The 27912-nt window shown below is 45.7% G+C and overlaps 1 protein-coding gene across 6 annotated transcripts in view; it reads right to left on the bottom strand.

The window, feature by feature from the left end:
- SGSM2 (small G protein signaling modulator 2) overlaps positions 1-27912 on the bottom strand; it is a 109727-nt gene that overhangs the window by 42101 nt on the left and 39714 nt on the right. For all 6 annotated transcript variants that reach the window (XM_019493376.2, XM_019493378.2, XM_019493377.2 and 3 more), the window contains exon 3: positions 4421-4583. In XM_019493376.2, the coding sequence (XP_019348921.1) occupies positions 4421-4583 (163 nt within the window). The remainder of the gene's footprint in view (positions 1-4420; positions 4584-27912) is intronic.

Below are 27912 nucleotides of genomic sequence, written 5' to 3'. Positions count from 1 at the left end.
AGTCCCTCCTCCCTACCCCCTCCACTCCTACAGCATGTGTATAAACGCCCTGGGATTTCATACAAACTTGGTCCCTGGCTTATTTTGGCAGTCAGGCACCTAAATCTGATGACATGCTCAGTCGCCCTCTGCATAAACCCCTGGAGGACAACACCACACAGACATTCAAAACCAGTATGCTGGAATACCCAGGTGGAAAACTGCTCTGGTTTTCTGTATTGATTTGTATGGTTATTCTTACCCGTAGCAGCACTCACTCGATCAATGACCTTGTGCAGACTTTCTGGCCAGAGTTCCTGGCTCTCGTATAAACAAACTGTTGGTGAATCTGACAGGTGAGAGACAAGCAACAGCATGCCGCAGTGTGGGCAGGCACTGGGCCATACCTATGCAGCTCAGCCCTGACCTTCTACCCTCCCTCCACCCTCCCATCATGCCATTTCTTGGCATCCTGGTACAGAGAATGCCAGGCAGGTCACCAAGTGCAGCACTTTGGTGCGCTGCACAGACGCAGGTTAATGCCACAATAGTTTTACAAGGCTTTGCGTCATGTTTTCCAGATAACATGCCAGCTGCCCACAGGAGCCTCTCCTACCACACTGAGCATCTCCCACAACATGTATTGCTCTGCGCAGTACCCCTGCGCAGCGATAACAAGCTTTTCACAGGCCGGGGAGCATGGTTGCTTCAGCACATTAACAAACTACTTCCTGTCCCTGCAGTGGCAGGACACTGACAGTGCCCTTGTCCCCCTTTCTTATTTATGGTAAGTCAAAGGCTGGTTTTGATGCTTTGGGTGTTATGCCTGGTGTACGATGGGTGTTCCTGAAGTTTTTAAGATGAGGTTAGACAAACACGTCTAGGATGATTCAGACAGGGATGATTCTGCCTTAAGCAAAGGCTGGACTAAAAGGGACCAGCTCCAGCTCTACTGTTCTATGATTTTATTACCTTGCTACTACAGCATCCGCTGCCTGGCAGCCAAATATTGATTATCCTCATTAACACACGCATTCCTACACCAGGAGCCTTGCCAGCAGCATCTCCTGGATCAGTAGCAAGCGACCTTAACTCATATAAAATCATTTGAAACCTTTCCTTTGCCCCAAGAACCACTGGTCCAAGGAAAAACCTGATTTCTCACAAGTTACAAGCCAAATACTTGCTTGTCAATGTAATTAGTGACCTGAACAGTGTTGGAATCACAGCCTGTTCTTTGGAGCTGAGCTTGCTGCCTATAGCTTCCCAGTTTCTTAAAGGAGACCTGCAGAGGGGAAAAGAAAGTGGTTTTGTGTCCTGCCTTGAGGCTCTGCCATGCAGAGAGGTGACCCAAAATAAGCTATTTGTCCTTGACCTCCCCACCTAGTTTTACGCCGATCCTTCAAAGCGGGGGCAGGATGCTGCTGTGGGGGGACGTGTTGCTGCCTATAGCTCGGCTAGGCTTCCCCTGGCCCCACAACCAGGGGCCAGATTTATACAGTGAGCAATGATGCAAAGCCATAGTTCAGTGGCAGCTGCAATGCCCGGGGAGGGTTACACTTGCAGCTGGCAGCAAGAATTTCCTTCACAGCAGTATCCTACCCCCACTCCATTCTGTGCATCCACTGAAAAGGCAGGTAGAGTCAGACTAGCAACCCTAAATGATTCACCTGCCTGAGTCATGGGAGGGCTAAAGAGAGACAAAAAAGCTCAACTGGTTTATTGTGCCATGCTCCTGCCTGGTCACACCTGCATGGGGTATGAGACCCAGGCCTGAGTCTGGAAATCATTTAAATATAGAGCCTAAATCCATGAGACTGTAGTAAGGTCTCTAGGGCAGGGAGCATCATTCTGTTTTACGCTCGCACAGTCCTTAGCACTACAGGGTCCTAGGGCTGTGATGGGCCTTCAAGGTATAACCACAATAATACCATATTTTCTCACAGACATACTCACCTCTTCCCCAAAATTGAGGTCTATGTGTTACTTAGAGAAGCTGATTTTCTGCTCGAGACAGAAGCACCCTGCTTTGATTCTTGCTCCACAGTGCAGCAACTGTGGCATTACTATTCAGGCAGTTGAGAGAGTCAATTGACTTAATGGCTCACTGTTTTTCACTCCACGGGTGTTAAAGAGCACATCTCCTTTTTAACTGTCTTTGATGTTCCACAAATCAAGTTAAACTTTCTTAGGGCAATTTTCCTATCTCCTAGCTGCTCCTGTCTCCTCCTAGTTCACAGCCCTGGGTCTTTTAGCTCTTTTCAAAATCATAGATCTACCTATGAAGATCAGACTTTAGCAGCAGCTAGGGTTTCAGCTTTAGTCAAGCAATAAAAGGAAGATGAGTCAACTAAAGATTAGGTTCTGCCCCTGCTTTATGCAGCCATAATTCTGGAAAATTGTTTTTAAAAGGAAGAATGAAGAAAAAAAAGATGCGTGTTATAATCTGGGGTGTGCTGTATGCAAGAAAATATGTTAATAAGTACCAATAATGCCACATCAAGACAACGTGTAGATACATGACCCTTGCTGACATCAGTGGGACTTAGGCACTGTCCCTAAATAAGGACATTTTCCTGAATCTGGACCTCAGGAATAATAATAGGAGGGCCAAATTTGTTTGATTTTATATAGTCAGAGAACTGGATCCATACCCAAGGGTATTTATTAACAGACTGCCTTTGCAGCCAGTACTTTATACAGCCCTACTGCTGTCCTTTCTGCTCATTTTTATCCAGAGAGAAATTACAAAATTCAAGTCTCATCTGCTCTTCTGGTGTGGCCAGAGTTGTGGCCCGAGAGCTTTTCCAGCCTTTAACTGAAGGGGCATGAGCTTAACAAAAGCACCTACCTTGCAAATATTCAACTGGGACAAAATGAATGGGACCAGGCAGGCTGTTGAACTAACTGAACAGGCAACAAATGAACAAACATGACTGAAAAGGGGAAGGGTTTATTAAGAATACAAAGGAGGAAGCATTTGATAATGAAAAAAAAAGGCAAGTGTTAGAGAAAAAAGGAAGAGGAGCTGGGATAAAATTGCTAACATAAAAATATACATTACAATGATTCAAAACCATCAAGTCAGGCCTGCTGGGAGCCTAAGGAAGAGCAGAGCTCTAGTCAGTGATTCATCTTGTTAAATCAAGAGACCTACAGTCCTTAGGAGATGCAAAGAATCTCTTTAGACCTGACCGCCTCACCAGGCGCAGGGCTCTACCATCCCCTGAGAAGGCCCTTTCTTTTCCCTACTGTCTTTATAACCCCAGGGCCTGGACCCAGCAGAATCCTATGCCCAGGCTTCCCTCCATACACAGTGGTTGGTTCTTTTGGTTGGAGCTGCTCACAGCAGACACAACCACATGTGTCCATAAAGACTCGGGCTTCAGTCTGTAGGTCTCAAGGAGATTCCTCTTTCAGCCCATGCTTAACTAGTCAGGTTCTTCAATGCTCCTCCTGACTTATCTTCAGCTCTTCCCCATTACTCTCCATCATGTTCATTGGTCAGTCTAATTTTCACACCAGACATGATCCTAGAACGAGCTCCATGCAAGCAGACACCTCTGCTGAGATGACACCAGCAGGGAGGTAATGGCAGGACTGTAACCACAGGCCTTAAGTACCAATGGGGATGTACCAGCTTCCCCAGTGTGTCCAGACAAGGTCTAGCACATTACTCCCTCCTCCCAGGTATGATGCATTGCATCAGGTCTCCCTCCATCCTTTCCATGAGGTCGTAATCCTACCAGTTTTCCCACCAGGAATAGAGTTATCAGAGAGGAGGGGAGGGAGGGAAGACTAGTCAAGAAAGCTTTAATTTCTAAGATCAAGAAAAAAAACCCTTAGAATACAAAGGAAGTGAAACAAAACCAAGACAAAACAGGAGCTTTCTTCACCTTTTAAAAATATTTTCTACAGTACCTCCACATCAATCCCACCCAATACTGGTTTGGCAACAAACAAGGTCAGGTTTCTGCTCTTGTGCTGAGCCTCTGTTCCTTTTGTTATCTGTTCCTCCCCCACCAATCTGTCACATCTTGTTCCAGCACCTAGACTGAGTCTCCTTGGGCAGGGCAGGGCAGGGCAGGGCAGGGCAGGGCAGGGCTAGGCTTCTTGTCCTTTGTTTCTATAGCACCTGGTACAAAGTGGGGGCTGTAGTATTTGCCTGGGATCCCTATGGTACTTCTGCAACAGACACAACGAACAGAAACAAGCACAAACTCCATTCTCAGCCTCTACCCCTCTACCTCAAACTCATTAAAAACTCTCAAAAATGGACAAAAAAACCTGGATTTTTTCTCCATAGTTTTGTAACCAGCTCAGAGTAGCTGAAATTTCAAAAGAATCTCACCAAAATATGCCTTATTTTCCGAACAGCTCAACCTTCCTGCTATCTACTCAGCGCATCGCCCTCGTGCTACTGCCAGCCCTTTGGCCTTACCTGCTTTCCACCTGCTGCTGCAGCTCCTGGACCTTCTTGCATATGTCGCCAGCTATCGCATAAGTCTTGCCAACTTTGGTGAAGAGGGCAGCCACCTTATCGGTCCGTAGGAAGCCGGCGGCTCTGCGTTTGAGCATGTGCAGAAGACATGCTTCTACCACACCTGGAAAAAGGAGTAAGACATTATGAGCGCTTTGCTCCTCCAAGTCTGTTCTTCCTGACAGACAGAGAGAAGATTGTTACTTACTGACCCTAACCACATAACAGAGAGGGAGGGTGGGACCTGGACTCTATTCCTACCACTGATGTGGACTCACTGTACCACTTGCCCATTGATGCAGCAGGGATAATAATAGCAGTACCCTTATCTAATGCTGGGGTATAATGAGGTCTGCTAATTGCACTGACAGCTGAAATTAAAACCCATGCAACTACGTTCTGCAGGAACCAGTATAAACTTATATCATCTAAAAACAGCATCTGCTACCTGGGCTTGTGTTCTGCTATCCTGGGAATAGCAGAAGCTGCTCTTCTTCACCAGGCTGTTCCTGGGGATTAGCTATGAGAGGATGTTGCTTTTTAGTCTTTGCAGCATCCAGGAATGGAAAAACAGAAGGATGACCAGATTTCTCAGATAAAGTCATGGCCAGGCACCAGAGATAGATGCAGTGGCAGGTGCCCTGACACACTACAGATCGCATTTCAGTTCTTTAAATGAGTTAGTGAGAGGCTAAAGGATCTCACTGAAAGCACACATCACCACTATCAGCACACATCACAGCATGAGGAAATCCTTGACGCTGCTCCTATAAAAGTCCCCAGCAAAACTCCCCTTGACCCTACTGAGCAGATTTGTGCCTTATGTGCATGGGATACAGCTTTACTGGTGACCATTCATGCCCAGGGGGAGCTCCCAGTGATCTTAGGGAAAAGTGATGTCCTGAGTAATCAAGCAGTTCTCCCAGTCTGGACAGATCAGGTCACTGCAATATGGAAAACTACTAGGGTCCCCCTTTCCCTAGTCTGCAGCTGTTACACGTGCTGATACTGCCACAATATTTCATCCCACCTTTATGCAGAACACAACTCACCAGGCTGGGTCTCTGCCTAACAGTCACAAGCCCAGGCTCAGACTTGGACAAACTTCCTAGTTCATCACATTCAACATCTCTATGTGTACCACAGTCGGTGGTAGGGAATCAATCGCTGTGCAAAATCTCACCGAGGGACCTCATCACATTCAACATCTCTATGTGTACCACAGTCGGTGGTAGGGAATCAATCGCTGTGCGAAATCTCACCGAGGGACTCCACATGCTCCCATCACCACAGTCACTTGATTTGTTGGAAGCAAGGTAGGACAAACCACCCATTTATCCTCTTGTACGTATCGACCCACTAAACCACCCAAACAAAACAGAAAGCACGGCACTGTCCAAGTGCTGCTCTCCCGCTGCGGAGAGGAGAAAAGAATAGACCACACACGACGTGAATTGGGCATATTGCTTACTGTGCTGCTGGAAGGTGCTCAGATCTATGGGTCGTATAAAAACATGGGGACAACAGAACAGATGCGATGTAGATCAAGAGAGCACTGGGCCGGCTTTAAAGATACAGTTCCCTGCTTCTTCTAAAGGCAGATCCTGTACCTAAACATGCACAACGGGGCAGCAGTGCTGCCACAGCACTTACCCCCACAGAGCACTTTTTAATGAGCTGCCCTGCTTTATTGACGACTAACACAATGCTTAAAGGAAAATGAAAAGGGAAGGGAAGGAAGTGGAGGAGAGTAAGTGTGAAAGCCAGAAGGGCTACATCTTTTTTGGAAGAGATGTAACCATAGGTGTCTGGATCCAGCTGGGTCAATTACAACAGGAGAATTTGGGGAAAAGAACTGTCTTTCTACAATTTTTACAGGCTTCATTGAGGGTGTGGGCTGGCTTGGTTGTGGTTTTTGAGGGGAGATGATGTACATCAGCCACAGCAACTGGATGGCAGACGCAAATATACATCACTAGACAGTGGAAAAATATTGTCTTTCCTTCTTACCTCTCCTGGCATGGGAAGCATGGGATTTGTTCAACTCTCCTAGAAATCTGCAAGGGGAAATTTCCATTGTGGAGGTACCTGAGCCACTCTTACATGACTTTTTGTGAGCACAGAGAATCCAAGCTTCTGGATAAGCAATGCAAGAATTTGGTTCCACGTGGGTGTGTGGCAGGAGGGAGAAAAAGATGGAAGTACTTGGTTCACCAAAGCAAACAGTGAGGCAGCACTCACTGTAGACTGTGCAGACAGTTAGCAGCGCACAAATGCATCTGGTCAGCTCTACTGCGCAGCCTGGGTTTGGCAACTTCTTCTCGATTGTGAAAGAATGGGGCATCTCCTGAAATTACCACCTGCTTGTGGCACCCCCAAAAGCCATCACACCCAGTCGTTTCTCCCACGGGAGCTGGAACGCAACAATGGTAACGCTTAAACTATCATGGTTGCCCTCGGAGTTGCCCCTTCACTGGAATGAATGGAGAAGTTCACCCTTCTCTGGGCCATTGCTTTGGGCGCTCTTATGACTCACCTCTGCAACAGCTGCCCTCAACTCAGAAAAAGGAACTGTTCCCTCCATAACTTCAGACCACATAAGACAATCTTTGACCACTAGGAATTACAATGAAATCTTAATCTCATCACATCTATATACAACAGGGTGTCTTGCACTACCTTCCAAAGCAGCATCTGGTGCAGGCTGCTGTCAGACTAGTGGGATAGCTGGACTACAGGTTTCATTCAGTCCAGCAGTTCCCATGTTTCCTTGCTTTAAGATCCTCAAACATCTTTCATCGCCGGTTCAGATTTGAGAAGTTTGGGGGAGATGATGCACCTGCAGAGACATCCTGGTTGGAGGAGGGAGGGCCTTGCTAAGGTTACACCAGGGAGTTAGCTTCTCAGTAGATCTGCCCTCAGCCTTTTCATGTAAGCTAATGCAGGCAGGACAGTACCAGGGAATAACAGGAAAAAAGTGCCCACATCAGTGTTTAAATGTAGGGTGCAGGTGACTCATCCAGTCGGTGATGTCCATAAATAGTAGAAATGGAGGACAACATCGCCCGCTCACAGACAAGGCAAGACCCCAACCTCCGCAGCGAGCTTTCCCTCTCTCGTACACAGAAACACACCCCTCTCGAGTTGGACTTCCAGCCTCTGAGCAACATTTTCCTGTGTTTTCTGACTGCAACTAACCATGGCTGTCTTCTGTTAACATTGCCACATGACATTTTCATCACAAGAAACATGCTGCGGTCCATCTGCTCCAATACGCATTAGGATTTGGCAGCTAAAAGTGAAGAAAACCATATTTTGGAGGCATTCTCAGAGTCTAGTTCTGCCAGGGGGTGCGCATTTTCTACTGTATATGTATGGTCTCCATTGACATCCCATCCCAGCAGCTCCTGATCTTTAGGTAGTCTTTATATCCCCACAACAACCCTGTGAAGTAGAGAAGTGCTATTATACTTTCTTTGGAGATAGGGAAATGAAACAGCCACATTAAGGGGCAGAGGTTGAAAGGTATCTAGACACTCAATGGAGAAGCTGGGCATTTGTGGGATTTTTCAGAATTGCAAAGAGATTAAATTCTCATAAAATAAAACACTAATTGGCCCACTGGCCCCTGCTCCCAGCGTCTTCAAGCCAGGCTTTAAGTTCCTCAATTTTTTAGAAAAAGTTATTTTATTCCAGAAGATTAATTTAAAAGAAGTGATGGCTTCCAGCCAATTAAGAAGAAAAAGCCCTGTTTGCAATCAGTCTGTTCTTTGTTGGGAAAGTTATCATCTAAAATGTCCACATATGACACAGTGGAAGAGGATTTAGACTGACACATTATCCCAGAGGAATAGGCTCTAAATTAGAAAATAAACCTCAGCCTGTAATAAGAGAAAAGGAAATGTCTTTGACATAATGTTTCAAAGATACTTTACACCAGTCAAGTTAAAAACCAAAGACTGCAAGGAGAGAGGTGTTGGAGAAACGTGGTGATTTTATGCCTAACCCAGATCTCTCAAATCACAGACTAGAGCTATTACCTCTGAACCATCCTTCTCCTCCTACCGCAGCCCGTTTGATGCACAGACTACTCTTACAAAGGGTCATTTTTTCCTCTCAATAATTTCTGGGTCACACAGACATACTGCCCACCACCCTCAGAGTTTGCCTTCTAGATCTCTCCAGTTTCTCCAACATTGTCCCCAAGGGCCAGTTTCTGGTTTGCAATTTTAAGCAAAACAATTTGGCCAAAACCCAACTGCCTCTTTTGTTGCCACTGGGAAAGCCTGTTTTGGAAATGTGCACCATATCCGATGGGTTTCCAATGCAACGTGCTATTTAAAAAGATGGTATTGCAGGCTGCATGATGGATCAGCAAGGACTCCCATGTATAAGGCCCTTCATCAAACCCAGCTTCCACTCGAGTCAACAGAAAGATCCTTCGCTTCAGTGGGAGGTAGATCAGACTCCTTGAACCTTTGAAGATTTTGCTTCTGAAGCCTTTGAGCTGTGGAGTGGCTGGTGACAGATTTGTTCTTTCCTCTCCCAGCCTCCTTGTAATTGAGGGTGAAGTGATGGTGGGCTTTGTATTACAATTGGTCACTTTACTTTCCCAACCCTGCTTTTTTTTCTTTTTTTACCTGGCAGATGGTGGGTGAAGCAATGTGTCATTTTCCGTACGGCAGATTGGGATCCCGACTCTGAGACAATAAGAGAACAGAGCCTGTGCATCATAGTCAAGAGTCTTCAGCACGAGGAGCCGTGCAAACTGGTTACATAGGCAGGGAGCAGGAGAAAGCTGTGTACTTTTCAGATATTGAACTCCTCTGCTCGGCCACAAACCCTGGGCAAGCCCTAAGGGAAGCTCAGGCAGGTACTGCAGTATTTTGTTAGCCGAGGGCACTGCTGTTGACACCTGCATTGTACCACGAGCACCCTCTGTGACTGGCACAAGGATTCCTTTCAAGCTGAACTAGGGAGGGTAAAATACATTGTCAGCTTGCTGGCAGGCCGAACCCAAATAGTACCTTCTTTCATTGAGTTTCCTTCCTCCCCATCTGAGGTAACATCATCGTCTGCTTGGTTTCATTTCACCAGCCACCACCCTCCCAAAGGCAAAAACTCACTTAACAATACACTTCTTCTCTGGGCCCATAACCTGTAATTCAGGCAGCACTTAGCCCACTTCTGTGACCAGGTCTCAAAGATACCTAGGCAGCACCTTCTGGGGGCTATGGGGGGAACAAGGGAACAACAGGACCCATCTATATCCAACAGCCTCCATAAAAGATCTTCTTTCTATTCAGCATAGGAGTGTTTCTTTGTGCTGCTGGGCATTAGAAGACCCACCTGCTAAATGAATGAAGAGGAGGTGAAGCATGTGTGTGAGTCGCTAATAACTCCACACCTCGTGTCTCTTGATACAGCTGGGGGAAAAAAGCAAGCAAACTGTGAATGGCTTCACACATACCTGTGCCTATTTGTGTAATCAACAGACATTGTTCTAACACCTGTTCAGAATTCAGAAGCATTTGCTCTTAAGGATCGAAAAAGAATAGCACAAAGAAAAGAAAAGTACTTGGAATGGTGCTGCATTAAAACACCACCAGCATCTTCTAGACTTTCACTGCAAAAACATGTGCTCTTCAATTACATGCTGTATCACTCCAGTAAAAAACAGTTTTCCCCTCAAGTAGCTAATCAATTCTGATTTAATCAACAGGTTAAGAGCATACCTTTCTCATAGCAAAGACAAAGCCAAAACAACTCTGTACCTCAGTTCCCTCCCTGGAAAGTGGGAAAGATGCTTCCTTTCTCCGACCCTGTACAGTCTTGTCTGTTTAGAGCAGGGGTTGGGAACCAAGAGCCCTGGAAAGTTCACAGCCTCTTACTACTTGCCTGTAGCCCCAACCCAGGGGGCCCTGATCTAACTTTGTTCAAGAATACACAGACAACACTTCCTTGGGCTGCCTCATCTGAGGATACTTGTTTTAATCAAAAAGAATCAGAATTCATAGTAGAGGTGATAATTTTTATTAGACCAACTAGATTTTTGTAAAAAAAAAGTCTTTGTTTAAATCAAGGCTGTTGGGTGAGCATGAAGTTTACCCTACCTCTGCATGGGTCCCCCAGGCCAGGTCAGCTTCATAAACACTCAGGTTATAGAGATGCTGCAGAAAAAAAGCTCATGTACATAAAAACTGCAAACACAAATCTTGCCCACATGGATAGCCTGAACCCACCAATGTTCATCGCAGCTCCTTGCAGAAGCACCACATCCTCCACTCTTCTTCAACAACGAAAGGCATGGGGCGTTTTCACTTTCCATGAAAGAGGTTTATGATTCAAATCAGCTACCTAACCAGAGACTCCTGAGACAATGCAGTCCATGCCCATTCTGGGCTTAAAATAAGCCAAAAGACTACAGCAGTTATGATGCAAGGAACTAGACAGATAAAATAGCAATCCATCCATTTGGTTTCCAACCACATCTCCCCACAAAAGGAACTGCTGGGGTTTGAATGGCACTTTGATGCTGTTTTAGCTATCTGATGAGGATATTGTTAGTGTAAAGTGGTATTCAGAAGTCATTGCCAATTACTCTTCCTGGTTGAAAGAGGCGACTTGCTGCAATTCACCCGGTTCTATTAATGCACAGTTAGTTGCCACTTACCGCTCCTTGGTCTCACAACAGCTCCCAAGGGCAGATCTCAACATCAAATCGAGCAGCAACAATAGCAAATGTAGAGGGTTCTTCTTGCTGTTTACATGACGGTGGTGCTTGCAGGGTGCAGGCAAGATCAAGCCCCTACGTGCTGAGCACTGCAGATGTGCAGGAAGACATAGGGCTTGCTCAAAAGAGCTCCCTTTCCCCTCCTCTCCCCTGACAGCTTGTGTCTATGTGGGGCGTAGCATTATTCCATTTTACGGGCAGGGAAATGAGAAGTGAACTGACTTGCCCATGACGCAGTCTGAGGAAGAGCCAGGAAATGAGCCCAGCTCTCTCCTTGGTACCAGTCCAATGCCTAAGCCCATACTCCTCTCCCCCGGGAAGGCAGTAAAGAGACCTTCCTGACCTGTCTGGTCTTTTCCTCACAGTCCCCCCAAAGGACAAATGTGCTGAGGAAGAAATGCAAAGACCAGAATTTGTAGGGGGCAAGATGCATTCTGGCAAATGCAAACCCTACAGAAAACAACTGGGCTGCTCTGTCGGCTGTATCACACAGGGCATGGGCTGAGCAAAACTGAGTGGAAAGCTAGGCTGGGCAGCTTGGAGGCTTCAGCTCCTGGCCAGGTGGGAGAGTCACTTTACCTTTTCGATCTGGGGATAAACACATGTCCCTTGTCCTTTGTAAGCCAGCCAGGGGGCTGACATGCTCCCCTCACCTGAGCCCCAACCCACTGCACCCCAATTGCTAAATCACTGAGGAGCTGGTCAGCACCAGAGCCTGGAATAGAGCCCAGACCTCCTGACTCCCTACACCCTGCCTGTGCCACCAGCAGCTGGGGAGAGGGCAAGACCCAGTTGTGTAGTAGCATCTGTATTTAGGTAGAGCCAGGAGGAGCCCCAGCTGCAGAGCAGGACCGTGCTGCACAAGGTGCTGACTCCAAGAGAAGTTGCGCAGAAAGAATCGGCAAGGACCTGGATGCAAGGACCTCAGGAGAGATCTGCTTCAAAGAGAAAGCCCCAGCAGCGGGCTGGAGTTCCCAGCTGTGGCAATGGACACAGATGCTGCACCAAGGCCTTGCGGACCTGGGCAAAATGGAAATGCTGAGTGACAGCTGGCTTCCAAGAGCTGATTACCAGAATTTGGTAAGGCTCAAACCAGCCCCAGGTTTGCAGCCTACACAAGGCCTGGATTTGACACCTCAAAGACTTTCCAGGAAGCTTGGTGCAAGGAAGCTGTTCATCAGCAACAAGATTAGCCTACGATTCACCTCCTTACCAACCCCAAGAGACTAATGATTCTGTTGCTACGTTTGTCTTCCAAAGTCACAGACCAAGAGATGAAACCAAACCACTGGAGCAGGGACCCAGCTCCATCCCTCTGCAGAATGAATAGCAAAAGGTGCCAGGATGAGAATCACTTGCAGGAAGGAGGTTCAACATCGCTCCTCTGCATACATAAGATGCATAAGGTGGGGTGCAAGAGTACTTGGGAAACAGGCTCAGCTGCTCCCCAAGAGACCCTGGGTCTAGAGTGCCTGACGTCCTAGCTCCAGTACCGGGCTACTGGATAACACCTCATGATTCATAAGACAGCAACCATTCTGCTCCCGGCCATATGGTGCTCCCAAGCGTGTCATGTTGGATGCCAAAAGGCAGACCAGAGCACAATCCTGAGCCCCTGGCCTGGACCGTACAGCAATCCACTTTGCTCAAGACCATCTCTAGTATGGGACAGGCTGCGACTGCTTTCCTGACTTGCAATCTTAGGGCACGCCCAGAGCTGACGGCAGCTCTGCAGGCAAAGCTGTCTCTGCTCAGAGAAAAAGCTACTGTGCCTGCAAACGCAGAACAGGAGCAGGGTAGGACGGCTCTTGGGGCTTCCTCGGGGCAAGCTGAGCAGCAGAAGAGCTGTGACAGGGGCAGGGAAGTACAAAGATGTGCCACACATCACAGCTGCGGAGCCTGGCAACAAAGACGCCTTGCTTAGGAGCAACTTCGGCTCTGCCATCTGCGTGTCAGAAAAAGAGCGCATCTGATGCTTAGAGTAACAGAGGCATAATTGGCTTCAAACCCCTAATGAAGGGACTTGTCTTTAAAAAGAGCCGGCGAGAGGCACATCGCTGTTGCTTAGGAACCTTTTGTTTTGTTTTTATAAAACAATATAATATTAATGAAACAAATCCAGGGGAAGGCGCAGCAGCCACTGCTTTAATTATTAATAAACCCTGTAGCTGCCATTGAGGGCAATTTCCACGCTGACTGTCCCTAAAGCCCCGATATATAATTATTCCATTGTGACATTTCTCATCAGAAGAGCTTGCCGGAACAGCACACGTAACCGAATGCATTACATACGGAGCGTGTGTTTGGAGGGGAAAGGCATTTGATTTAGCCATTGCAATGCCAGGGCTTGGAAACATCTGCCAGATCTCAACAGCAAAATGGGCAGCCTGGAGGTTAAGGCTCTGGATTGGGACTCACAAAATGGGGATTTGGCTTCTAGTACCCGCATGACTTTGGCAAATCACTTAACTCCTCTGTTCACCATTTAAACAATGAGGCCAATAATACTTCCCTTCACCTCCCTGTGGTCAGTTTTAGGGCTTATATCATTGCACGGATTTATTCTAGAATAACCAACGTGCTTCAAATTCACACCACCCCTTAATTCAAATTGCTACTCAAGTACAAACAGAGTATTATCTATTTAGATTGCAAGCTCTGCAGGGAAGGGGCTGCCTCTCAGTACATGGAAGCATTCCCGATCTGGCTGCATGGGCAATGACAGATGTAAAGCACACTTGATTAGAGTCGAACTGCCATGTCCCCCCCGCAACTGCATGGAGCTTCACAGCACATTAGTTAAACAGGTCAGCAGCAGCCGTAAAAGAGATTCAAAACCACCTTTTGTGTGGCTGGAGGGGAGGCAGATGCATGAATCTCATTGCATCTTGTCAACACTGTGCAGATTTGTCTTTGCCCACCCACACCCATGGAAAATAGTTTCTCTCCGAACCACACAGGGCCAAACAGGACATTTAAAATGGATTTAATGAGCATGCAAAAAGGCCACTTGATGCTGGACAGCAAAAGGCGACATACATTAGGATCTTTAAAAAGAAGATCAGGCCGTGACTTTGCCGTGGCTTATAAGTACTTTCATCGGGGAGGAACACCCATACAGTGGTATTTTTGATCCACCGGAAAAAGGCAGAATGAAAAATCAATGGCTGGGAATGGAAACCAGCCAAATTCAAATCAGAAATGAGCCATATTTAAAAAAAACCCAAACACTGAAGGTGATTAATTGACAAGGAGAAGTGGCAAATTATCTATCTTCATCTCTTGGCATCTTCAAGACTGAAGATTAGCTTTAGCTATGTGCATGTTACTGGCCTTAACATGCAGGTAACCAGGTAAAACTTTCTGGCCTGTGATACATAGGACTAAAATAACTAACAAAACTTTTGTTTTAGAAGTGTATGCAAGGATCCCTTCATTCTGCACGAGAAGGCAACCATTTCCGAGATGGACCATGCCATCTGTTTAACAGTGTCTTGCATTACAGCAGTTTACCAGGTCAGGGTGTCATAGGATGTAGAGAGAACAGCCCATGTTGACCATTTCTCCCTCTAAACATAATTAGCAGATTTCATGCTGCTCACGGGGTTATTTGCTACAGATTTCCACTACAAGTTGGAAACCTTGGCCTTGCCATTACCAAGTTTTGCTGGCACAGCTGTCAGTTAGGACAGCGAACAGATCAAACCCAAATAGCTAACATGGCTGTGCCAGAAAAACCCCTAGCACGGGCACTGCTTTACCCTGGCATTCAGGAAGGCCTGGAGTAATTTTGGTGGCTGCTGCCCCATACAGCAGACTAATTCTGACAAAGGCTATCAACAGAAAAAAGTGTGCCAAGCCGTTACGCGCAAGGAGGAGAGCTTACAGCAACTCCATATGGGTGTGAAGGCGGGAGAAGTAAGGCATGTGTGCTGATTCACTTCACAGGACAAGGCTCTTGCTAGATTTAGGGAAGATGGGATGCCAGCTCCAGAGTTTCATTTTAATCCCCCTGCCTTTTCATGGAGGTTCAAAATGAGGGTAAAACTAAGGCAAACTGCCCTGCTGAGCCTGGCTGCAACTCTGATACAATGGAGCGCTGGACAGTTTCTTCTGTAGATGGAGTTGCGCCAAGGCACAGTCCAGAGCCAGTCTGAGCCTCACTGCAAAATGTAATGGAGAACTGCATGTGAGCCTTACAACTGTCCCCATTCAAAATCCATCCCCAGCCAAGCTCGGCTGTTTGTGAGTCAAGCCAAGAAATTTGTAAAAACCTTTTGGCAAAGCTGGTTTGATTTTTTCCAGTTGGTACCAAGGCCCCCAACCTTGAGAAGCTGTTACTGAGCTGGATCCCAGGGAACTGGGCTCTATCATAAAGTTAGTAGGTGGCTTCTTGTGACACTCTCCTTCTGACAAAACCTAAGTTACTTCCAAATGTAATAGAGCCACATGGTTATGAATGTACTTCAATTACAGTCTGATTTTTTCCCCAAGAATCTAATGTAATCCCAAATTACATTAGGCTCCCCACAGGCTCATGTGTTTTGAATGTTCAATGTCGAGTTTATTGGTGTGCTCTGTTACTGGTTATGGAAATTTCCATTTTAAGGCAGGTCAACCAAAAAGCCTAACAACTGGCTCTCAGATCCTATCGGACTCAACCTAAAGCCGGCTGAAGTCAATAGGAAGCTTTGCACCGATTTAAACAGGCCTTGAATGAAGGCCCTTACAGAATACCTAGGCTTTCTCTAAAGTTGGATTTGTTCTATACAGCATCTTTTTATAGAGAAAAAAGAGAATGGGCCAATGGTTAGGACACCAGCTGGGGCTGTGACAGCCCTGTGTGAGATTCCCTGTATGATCTTGGACAAGTCTCCTGGTCTCCCTGTGCCTCTGTTTATCATTGATTCAATGGGGATAACAGCACTTCTCTTCTGCACAAGAGCGCTGTATGGATAAATACATTTGTGATTGCAAGGTTCTCAGCTGTTCCACTAAGTGGCTCCCAAAGACCTTTCTGACACCAACACCAAGGATTTTTCTCCGTTTTAAACGAGCGATCAAGACTCCTATAACAGATGCAACTGAGCTAAAGAATAAAAGCTCATACTTGCCAGCAGAAAAACACTGCAAATGCTGCCCCACTACCCAACAGAAGAGCCACTCCCCAACTCATGCACGAAAGCCCTGGAGAATGCTGTTAGGCAGTCTATGCTCATTTTCTCCAGTTAAAACAAAGCCTTAGTTTCCAAGATTGGCATCATTTGTTGGCTGGTATTTGTATTTCCATGAGCTCTCTTAGGCAAGTTTTTGGCATGCACACTCTGATTTGAGGGAATGGGTCGCGAGAGATGGAACAAACTCATTTACTTTGGACGTAATGTACCCTTCTATTCTTCTGCTGGCCGGTGTCAGCAAGGACGAGAAATCTTGACTGAACAAACGAAAGGACATGACTTTCACACTTAGGCTTTCAGCTCATCCCACTAAGCTTTAACCATCTGTACCAGCCACTTTTTGCTCATTTATAAGCAACAACAACATACATCAAACCCACGCCAAACAAACAAGGCAGAGATAGCTTTGAGTATCCTTGGCAGAGTAGGGCTGAAATGAAGCTCCAGTCTCAGCATTATAGAGGGCTCAGGTACCTGAGATCTGAATGAACAAAGACACTTGCTTAGAAAGGGAACTAAGCCCTAAAGAACCAACCACCTCTCACTTCGGTGATCATCACTGATGTACAGACTGGAGAGAGGGCCCAGACCACAGCAAAGTTAAAAAGGTCAAATCTTTCCTAAGTAGTGGTAACAGAGCTGCTGGGGAACTGCAGAAAGCTGTGTTGCATTCATTGATGCTTACAAGTTGTGAGCAGCACTGTGCATGCACTGGATCCTGGAAGCCATAAAAAGAGGATCCCCTAGATAAGCATTTCAGTAGAGAGTGGTAACCATCACTTCCTCCTGCGATATCACTGCAGCATCACTAGGCACAGCTGGGGACACACACACTACCGGGACTGGAAGCTCATTTCCACTGACTGTACACACAGCACATTGCACAACAGGGGCCTGATGCTGATTATGGCGATGCCTGGAGACGCCAAGCAATGAAACAACCTGACAGATGCAAAACCCATCCCCAAAGGGCACAGCCCTCCAGAGTGCTCGGAGTGGAGGAGCAGTACTATGACAGGGATGGGCCAACGCCATTAATGAAACCATTAGGTTCAGTCAGACCTGGGACTTCCCAAGCACAAGGAAATGCTGCAGGGCTTCCTGCTCCATTCCCTTTTACGCACCACTCCGCTGACAGCAGCTGTCTGAGAAATCATTAGCTCCACTCAATTTTGAGGAACATCCCCTGCAGTATTTAACTGGCTGCAGAGAGCATTATTGATCTGTAGCCCAAATCATCACTTCCCCAGTAAGCTTAGAAAAATGTCACATTTTTATGATTTAAATCCAGCGAGATCTTTCAGGGCTGGAGCAGCTCTGGCTGCCACTGCTTTTGCTTTTATTGAAAGCTTGATGCGGTTTCACGGTGGTTGGACTGTTGACTAAGACAGCTCTGGAGACTGGGCCAGAATGGTGTGAGGCAAGAAAAGAGGAACCACATAAGGGTTATTTATGGGATTCATTTAGCAGATGGATTTTTCTTTAGACATGAAAAACTGCTGCAGCTAAATACCTTGTTTTCATGGAAACTGTGCATAGGGAATAAGATTCATAAGGCTGAAGTGCAGAAAATAAAATGGGAGTGAAAGAGGGGGAAGATAAAAGGCTAGCAATTAGCCGCACAGAATCTCCAGCTGTTGCCACCCTACCTCGCTACACTCCAGGCAGGCGCACAGCAGAGCGGTCTCGTCTCTGGTGCGCGGTGCCTGGACTAACTGGGAGGAACAGCAGCTGCAGTGCCTCTCTTCTGGGTGTTGGCTGGAGCCACATGGTGCTACACCTGCAAAACCCTTCTGAATGCTGGAGCAGAGGCTGCCTTGCCTCTGGAGAGGGGTGCACTTCACTGGGCCCTCCACCTCCGTGCAAGCTTCAAGTAACCTAATAAAAGCAGAACTACAGCAGTACTGAGAGCTGCTGTAGATTATGAAGCGGGGAGACAAAAGTGTGCATGTGATCCCCAGTCTGTGAATACGATGAGAAAGACTGTACAGATGCCTCCCATTTTTGAAAAAGAAGAATCACAGGCCTAGCTCTGGTCTTCAACATTTCCAAACCCACATCTTCTACTCCCTGTTGCTTCCTTCCATGGGTAAGGAGTTCGAATAGCACAGATCCAATTGCCAACCTAAGTACATAAACCTATGGAATTGAAGAGTTCGTAGATCATCCAGACAGATGGAGCTCCCTTTTGATAAAAAGGCATGAATAAATTGCTTCAGAGAATGGATGGGAGAGTGCAGCAGGACTGCAATACGACAAGTCCAATTAAAGCTCTTTTCCATAATTACCACCCAGAGCTAAAGCTTATAGGCAAATCTGATTGAGTCTAATATAGTCCGTGTTTTATAACTGTGTACCTCTCTGCTTTTGATGTGTGCAGCCATTATCTGTGCTGATGTACGATTTCATTAGTTTCTTTTAGGATGTGTTTATGTATTGTTTCAGCAAAAGCCTGTGGAGGTCTGAGGACTGGGACTTTAATCACAAGCCCTATATATTTACTGCATTTTTACTGTTATTTATAGGGGTTTCCTTCATCCTACCAGAGCATCTGCAGCACAACCGAGATATTAAGATTTGCTCTCTTAATAAAGAGAACTAAAGGGTACCATACTTCCTCTGCAACGTTTAATTCGGACAGTCAGATGAATAATCAAGATGCCAATGTTAAATCAGCTGGGAAAGCAAATGCATTTTACATTTAATTTTGTTTTCATTTCAGCTGCTAAAGGAAGATCTTTAAAACTACTACACTTTTATTACTGTTTGCTAAGCATTAGTGCAGCAATCCATGTATGAGGTGCAGAGGAAAATGCCATGGCAATAGGTGCTATAGGAACACTGTGTTAGATAAAGAAGCCCCATCCAAGACCTGGGCTTCATTGTGCTGCACAGGCTCAGAGCAAGATTTCCAGAGCTGTCAAGTTTCTCAGGCGTAAAACAAGTGGCAGGTTTTTAAGAGGGCTCAGGGCCCTGCCTTCCATGTGTGAAGCACTCCTCAAAACCCAGACCTTCTAAGATGCCATCTAAGCCAGTTCCCATGGTGCCCAAGGGAAGGGAGCTGCTGCCACCACTCTAACATGCCATCAACAAGGGAAACTTAGCAACTGGAAGAGAATTTGGTTTCTGAATTGGTGTTAAAACAAAAGTAGCAGCTACTAACATCAAGAGCCTAAAATCGCAGCATGTCACAATGTTCATGTGATCTTTCCAGCAGTCCCATATAGCATGTCCCAGGTGCTGGGACAACTTTATTCTGCTGGTTCCAAGCAACAGGACCACACTGAACACCATGTCTTGTGAGCCTTGCATTAGCTGCAAATTTAACTCCTAGGGTTAGTTACAAAAAACTCCCTGAAACTAGCTTAATTGCAAAAACAGAGAGGTCTTTATCTGTTGACATGCAAAAGAAGGGAAAAGGCCCATTTCTTACATAAAGCAATTGCAGCACATTCAGCAAGGAGCATGGAAATGGGTTTACCCCACTTGGGGAAGCAACACAAGACAGGATACAGATCAGCATCTTTCAAGTCCCATTTGTCTGCAAGGGGGTTTTCCTGCTCTGAGCAGAGACTGTTATTGAAATCGTATTAAGAAAATACCTTCCCACAGGTGAGAACCAGAGTGCTGCAAGATCTAATCTGGCAAGACAAGTGTTATGTTGCTAAGCCAAACGTTTCCTGCTATTCTTGGTTTGAATCTGCTGGGAACATCAATGCGCTGAACCATTTAACTGGTTTTGTCCGAGCAATTCAGCTATAGGCAGGACAGTTCTCCAAATAGAGACACAACCTAGCTGTGAATTCATGGCCCTGGATCACGGTCCTGTAGAAACCAGGGGCTAGAACCACTATGGACTTCGATGAAAGCAGCTGCCAAGCCCAGAAAAATTGAACACTAAAACAAAGGAAGCAGTCCTAGGTCCTTACCTATGACTAGCCAATCCCCATCAACTTACCTAGGAGCCTAGGTTTTATTAGTTCCCGGACTACTATTTTTTTTTTTAAGGATCAGCTACGGCAGGGGTGGTCATCCTGCAGCATATGTGCCACGAGTTGCCGGGGCACCCTGTGCAGGGGGGCACACAGCCGACTGGGGAGGTGGAAGGCAGCACAGGAGCAGGTTAAGGCAGGAAGCACAAGGGAAAGCAGCAGATTGGAAGAAGCACTGGGTTGGGGGCAGAAAGCAGAGCAGATCAGCAGAGGAAGAAGACTGAAGTGGCACTCAGGGACAGTGCTGGGCTTAATGTGTGGCACACCCGTCACAAAAGCTGGCCTGCAAGGATATACAGAACTAATTGCTAAGGTTATGGTACCATCCGAGCTAAGCTCCTCACCCTGTCTTGGGCCTGTTACTGAAGTCACAAAGTGCTGTGCATACTTCATTTGTGTTGTGATGCTGGGCAAGACAGGCAGCAAAGATACCTTCCCAATTAGTGTCCATTTCTCCAGTTCATTCTATTAAATACTGCTTTTCATAAGCAATTAATGCATCCTCACAGTTAAGACTTGCAGTCCTGCTCCCACATTGAGCCCATAGTTCACTACAGAACCATAACGTTCTCTCCCCGGACTGGAGGGCACATGTCTAGGGCTCCCGAGTACTGCTACAATATAAATGATAAAAGAAGAAATAAAAGGGCCTAGGAAAGAGTGAAGAACAGAAGTGCCACAGAGAGCAGGGGGAAAACCAAGGAGGGCTTTTCATGGCACATAGAAAGTTTGCTCTGTAGAACATTAAATGAGAATTTGATCATGGGGAAAGGGAACCTAAATGCATTCCCCAACCTTGTGCAAACACAAGAACTTCCTTTTCTGAACACTGCCTCCCAGGCATGCCAGGGGGGCTTGGAGGGGTTTTCCAAAGGTGGAGGAGTATAAGTTTAATATGTTCACAATCTCTACTGCCAACTTTTCATCACAGCACATTACCTGCCTTGCACTTGGAGAGTGAGGAAGACAAATGCAAAGATTTGAGTATTTTCCATTTTGCAAATCTATCTTGCTGAGCAATGAGAATATTTATGCCACTGTCTAAAATCCATTCCGGCAAATGGTCCACCCTACCACAGACCTTCCAGGGAACTGATACAAAGCAAACTGGCAAGGTGGTCCAGCTTGTTAACAGTCATGATTACACAAGCACTTCAGCAAACAGGATGTTTTGGCTCTGGCCTCTGTACCAGCAGCTGTCAGATCGCTGCTGCTCCCAGTGCGCTGAATGAGATTTAAGTAGATTTGGACCAGCAGACAGGCACAGCTGCTCCAGCTGTGCTCACAGGAGGGCAGTGGCAGGTATGGTACCTTGGGCTGACCAGAGAAGAATCAACAGGACTATTCAGCTTGGTTGTCTGAAAGGTTCACCAGCAAGGGAGCAGCTGTTAGTGAGGAAAAAAAAAGGAAGAAAAATAGAGTATGGAAAAGGAAGGGGAAAAAAAATATGGCATCTAACATCTTGTCTTAAACTCTCAGAATTCTGATAAAAATGCTAGGATTTTTTATCCTGGTTTCCTGCTTGATGAGCCTTTGTGGTACTACTAGAATCCCGCTGGCCTGAGAACAGCAAATGATGGTGAGAATAACAACAGGTTATCATTAGCCTGCATTTAGCACACAGGCTTCGAAACAAAAGGACGTTGTGGGCTATTTATCTATCCCTGCAGAGATTTTGCATTTAAAAGGAACATGATAATCATCACAGAATATCCCCCATGTGTGAAATGTATCCTGTTATTTTATGATTTTGGCCAATAAAAAACCTTTACCCCACAGTTCCTGATTCATCTCTGTCAGCTCTTTTTAAAGCCCAGGGAAGCCAATGCCTCCACTGAAATCAATGGAGTTTTATGCATCTCATGTTGGAGTAACACAGTGGTGGATCTAGCCCTCATTTTTATTCCATCCAAAGTAAATCCTTTTATTAGACCTTTAGAAAACTCAGCATCAATAAGAGACAATGAAACGGCCTTGTCACCTAACACAGACCCTCGTACTGTATTCGCATTAAGGGCACGACTTTCTGCAGAAAGCAGTAATTTAATGATCCCAATACTTTGCACTTTAAGAGGTGCCTTTCACCCGAGACTCTCCAAAGTGCTTTGCAGACATTAATTAGGCCTCCTGGCACCCCAGGGAGGTAGACAAGTATTATTACAGCCCTTTTACACACAGACAAGCCAGATCTGATGCCTGCCCTCTGTCATGCTTTGCTCCCCTGAGCCCCTCACATTACAAAACGTACTGCAGATGAAACGCTGAGCTACGAAAGCCACGATGACACATCAGACAACTACATGGACTTCAGGACATGTGCATGGCACTGAAACATCGCTGAAGGCTTGTACTGAGAGCAGGCTTGGCCCGCCCCTGCCTACCAGTGCCCGCACCAGTTCAGGCAACAACACACAAGGGAGCATCATCTCTGGCCAACTTTGATCCCCCTCTCCCACCCAGGTGCCCAAATACACCTGGATCCATTGGGGGAGTCTTTGGCACAAGCAGCACTTGCCATCATGCCTCCAGGGCCATGGCAAGACATTAACCCTCCTGCAACACTTCTGCTACTTCATTCCTCCCTGCATAGCAAAAGAGAAATTCTAGCACTCTACAAACAAGATAGATCAGACTTGGGAGGAGAAAGGCATGGGGGAGCTGAAGGAGCATGCCCAAGTCCATGCTGTAATTCAGTGACACAGCCAGGGATAGAAGCCACGTCTTCTAGAGGCCCAGCCAGGGCCCTCACCACCAGCTTCTACTCCCAACCCTGCAAGCATGTTGCTGGACAATAAGCATGAGCACAGACAAGCCCATGGCCCCTCTGAGATTCGCCCTCATCCCAGCAATTGAAGGCCTGCCATGCCAGTGCTGTGCTTACCCACCCATAGGGAAGCAGAGTTTGTCCAGTTATCAAAGTCAGGGTACCCGGAAAAGCAAATCAAACCTGGAAACTAAGAGTCCCTCAAAAAGTTCACTGCAGATGCCGAGTTTGTGAAAGCATCTTTCTCTTTCTGGTACTTCTTTGGCCCCTTTTACCATAGTGCCCCATCATGGCAAACCTGCGAAGCGGGTAAGCGCTATGATCTGCATTTTGCAGCGGGGGAGATGATGCATAGGGATGCTAAGTAAGGTGGCCAAGTCCACACAGTGTCTGTGTCAGAGCAAGCAATTGAACCCAAGACTCCCCAGTCCCAGTGCTCTAATAGCCAACTCCACAGAGAGGAATGTTTTGCTACTTCAGGGAGAACCTAGCAGCTAGAACAGCCTATGACTTCAGCCTTTAGTCATAGAAACTAGGTTTTATTTTGGCTCTGAAGTCCCCAGGTTTGATTCCTGCTGATGAACAATGTATTTGGAGGATGTGGGGAAGAAGAAATGCCATGGTTCATTCAAGAACAAAACTCCTTCCAGTCCTGAATCCTGGGGTCCAATTCTGATCACATCTTAATCATCTTTTCTCTTTACTTTGGCCATTTCATAGAACCCACAGTGAACTGGTTATTCTGAGACTGATTCTGGATAATAACATTTGCATTTGTCATTTGGAAGCTGCCTCTAAAGCCTGTTGCATGATAATTAACACTTAAGCAGCAGTACAGTGCATGAGATGGAAATGATCTTGTTAATGTATTCGACCTGCCTGCATGTGGCCACCAAACAGAGCCCAGAGACAACTGCTGCTAAGCAATACAAATCCATTATGATGAAGTAATTGGCCACTTGGAAAAACCTAATAAAGGAGCCAAACTCTAGCATGAAAACAAAATGTTCTTCAGAGAGGGAAAGGGGCTGCAGTTCTTGACAGGCCTGCACCGGCTCCACTGACCGCTGTTGCCAGATGATGGAGCAAGGCAATGGATTTAAGGGTACTTCATGGTTGGGACTGCACCGGGAAGCAGAGGAACCTGGGGATGACTTCTCATATTTCCTCAGGGAGGTAGTACTGCTTATACTGAGGCAATGGCTATCTTGGGCAGTTGTACACCACCAGGAATCTTGTTGCCCTGGGCTGTTTTGCAGGCTCTTAGGTGTCATCACAACACACACAAAGAGCATGAATCTGCTGCCTCAACTGGCTGGCTGTGTGGTCAGTGTATGCAGGAGTGCTTCTTGGGCTGAATTTGCGCCTTATGCCATGAGCCTGACATTTTTAAAAGGCCCCAGAAGGAATTAGGCACCCCAAAACCCACTAATCTGATTACCTAACTCCTTTAGACTCATTAGTTCTACAGTTGAGAAGCCCCAAGCATATGACCTCCTTCTTCTTCAAATGTTAGGGATATTTCAATTAAAAGCTATTAAGAGTAACTCTAAAATGATGGATGTTTCTTCCGATAAATCAGTCTCACGTACTTTGATGGCCTGAGGCGAAAGTAGGAACTACTGGGAAAGTGTTCCTTAAAAAAAAAAAAAAAGTGTGAAAGCATGGCTCACTTCATGTCCAAAACCTGTTGTTCTATTCAGTTAAAAAGCTCCAGTTTTGCACGCCACAGTAGTGAGAGAAGGGGTTTCCATTTCCATTAAAAAACAGAAGGCACAGTTCTACCAACAGCACCTCCATAGGAAATCCATCACTCATTACTGAGATGCGAGAGGGTTGCAACAGCTTTGCACTGCATAAATATCTGCTTCTGTCTAAGTGTGACGATCTCTGACACTTGGCTCTGGGTCCAAATCTGTGTGAAAGTAAATCAGATGTTGCAGAGACACCATCCATCCTCCAAAATGCTTTACTGTGTTTTCAGAACAAGGGAACAACAGAGTTGCTCTCATATCTGTGAGGAACCAAGCCCTTTCATGACGAACCCATGGGGTGATTTTAAGTGAGCATTCGTAAGTGCGGAGGTTGGAAAGCCAAGTTTAAAATAATAATAATGCAAGGTCTTGCTAGACAATGGTTATTTACATCAGTCTTCAACTGTAGTGTGTCAGTTCCCTTTTCTTAGGCTTAGAAAGAAATTGAATAGAGGTCACTATTCTTTTTCAGCAGGCCATAGGACTAACAGTGCCATTTATAAATCTCTAGGCAGTCATTTAACAGACAGATGCGCGCATGTACACACACACACACACACACCCCCACCCGCCTCCTATTCATAAGGGCCTAGTTTTCAAGGGTGCTGAATGCTTTCAACTTCAGTTGAACCTGATGCAAGCCACAGGTGATCAGGATTTTTGCAAAGAAGGTGCAAAGTAACCAAAAGTAAAAGCCTTCTGTGCTGTTTGGTGACCTTGATTTAAAGTTTGTGAACACATTTTCGACTGGAAAAAACAGAAAGGGGCTAGCTAGGCACAGCCCATTATTTTTTAATGTGTCATTTTAAATAGATCAAACGAAAAGGAAGTTTTTGTGTTCCCAGCTCAGGTGATCTTAACATGTGTCTTGCAATACTTGGGACATTTTTCCTGGCAGCATCAGCATCTTCTCACATAACTGAGTGGAAGTTTCACTTTTTACTTACAGAAAAAACAAAGTTTCTATCCCTTGTGGCTGAAAGTCTGAACATTGAAAAATAAAAACCTAGACGGCAACTCAATTTTTTTTTTTTTTAATTTAATGAATTTTAAAGTCAATCTTATGATTTTCAGGAAGGACTGACTCATGATTTTTGAATGCCTGTAGTTGGCAATGCTAAAGTTTGGTGACTCTGATAATTGTTACAATTTAGGGTCCCCAAAGGAGGAAAACCAGAACACAAGCTTCAGAATCATACAGTCAAAAGTTCCTAATTAGATCTTCTCTTTCAAATGTAATTAACTTTGTGCAAAAGGGGAAAAAAAATCTGCTGGGAAGATAAGTCAGCATGAAATCAATGCATAAAAACAGCCCCACAGCTAAACATAATATTTTAGCAGTTAACCCTTATGTATGTTAGCACATTGGGGTCTTGCCTATCAACAGCACAAACCATTTCACTCCAAAGGAGTAACCAAGATTCCCCAAATGACTAGTGGATTTTGATGCACCTTAAAGGGGCCTGATTTTCAGAAGGTGGGGACCTGGCACGTCATGAAAAAGATCAAGCTACTTTTGAACAGCTCAGGCTGGGCACTCAAACCCTCACTGCCCCACATTTGCATTTTCACTGACCTGTGTTCTTGCATGCTGGCGTCTGGCTTCAATCCCATCCAGGAAGAGCTAAAAAAACCAAACCAAACTGTTGACCCTCCCTCTGCCTGAAAATGAGTATACATGGAAGCTTGCAAAGAAGAATTTTTTCCAACTATATGTATTTTAGTTGGTCTTATAAAAGGTATCAGATTTACCCAAAGAACCTGGCCTGCCTAGGCATTTCAATGGCTTTTGAGGGGCAATGCAACAACAGAACAGTGCGAAGACGCAAGAGTGAGGGTTCCATTGCCTGCTTTCATAAAGACATGCTTCAGGACCTTGGTCAGATTGTTTGCCCCTGATCCAGCAAAAGCTTATACCTATGGTTAAAATTTAAAGCATGAGCTGTCACAGACTGAGCACCTACATGTCCTCACAAAAACCAGACCTTTAAATTGCTTTGTTCTTATTTTCCATCAATAAGATGGGCTGAACGCTCACAGAGGTATAGCGAAGCTTAATTTAGGCTTGGAAATAACTTTTGCGACATATGATAAAAGGACAACTTTTATTAATAAGTGTGCTTTGTTGATCAGCTACAGTCACACTGTGGACCAGAGTGCTTCTGAAGCACAGACCACAGGCACTGTAACAAGATGAGGGAATCTCGCCATCTGTTCAGGGTGATTTGGATGAGACATTAGCCCAGTGATTCTCAACCAGGGTGCCAGGAAAGCCTGGCAAGCCACCAGATCTTTTGAAGAGTAATGCCAGGTGTGAAAAGATAAGCCAAGTGTTAGGAGATAAGCAGACAAACTAAACAGATAAGCACAGGCAGGCTCAGGCTTTTCCCTGCCTGGGCCATCTTCCATCCTTACTGTAATCTATAAGGATTTTGTTTTTAATTGGGTGCCACTCAATTCACAAAAGCCATGGAGGGGTGCCTTGAATCCAAAAAGAGGGTGTTTCTTGAGTCCAAAAGAGAACCACTGCATTAGCTTATATGTTGTGAGCTGGTTATTAAAGATGGATACAGAACTATTCCAATTATATGTCTATCTCCCTGAAAGGCAGACAAGGTTCTTTGGGTGAATATGATATCTTTTATTAGACCAACTTAAATAGCCGGAAAAAAAAATGTTTGCCACGATTTTGAGTTTAAAAACCCTTCGTCAGGCTGAGGAAGTCTTTTACCCTATTCATTCCATCCAGGAAGAGCACACACCAACTGCAGAGACTTCTTCAGCCTGACAAAGGGTTTTTAAACTTAAAAGCTTGCCAAAATTTATTTTCCCCCAACTATTTAAGTTGGTCTAATAAAAGAACCTTGTCTGCCTATGTCCCAAGACCAACATGGCTACAACCTACACCCCTGCATCTCCCTGACATACGTTCTCCCCCCAAATCCCTCTTCCCTGATTCAAGTCAAACAATCTGTCTGCCTTAACTTGCTCACATTATAGGTTCTCTTACACCTATCCACAGGTGTAACTGCA

This window comes from Alligator mississippiensis, chromosome 14, assembly GCF_030867095.1.
Source record: "Alligator mississippiensis isolate rAllMis1 chromosome 14, rAllMis1, whole genome shotgun sequence".
NCBI classification, from domain to species: domain Eukaryota; kingdom Metazoa; phylum Chordata; order Crocodylia; family Alligatoridae; genus Alligator; species Alligator mississippiensis.
This window is presented reverse-complemented; position numbering and strand designations above follow the sequence as displayed.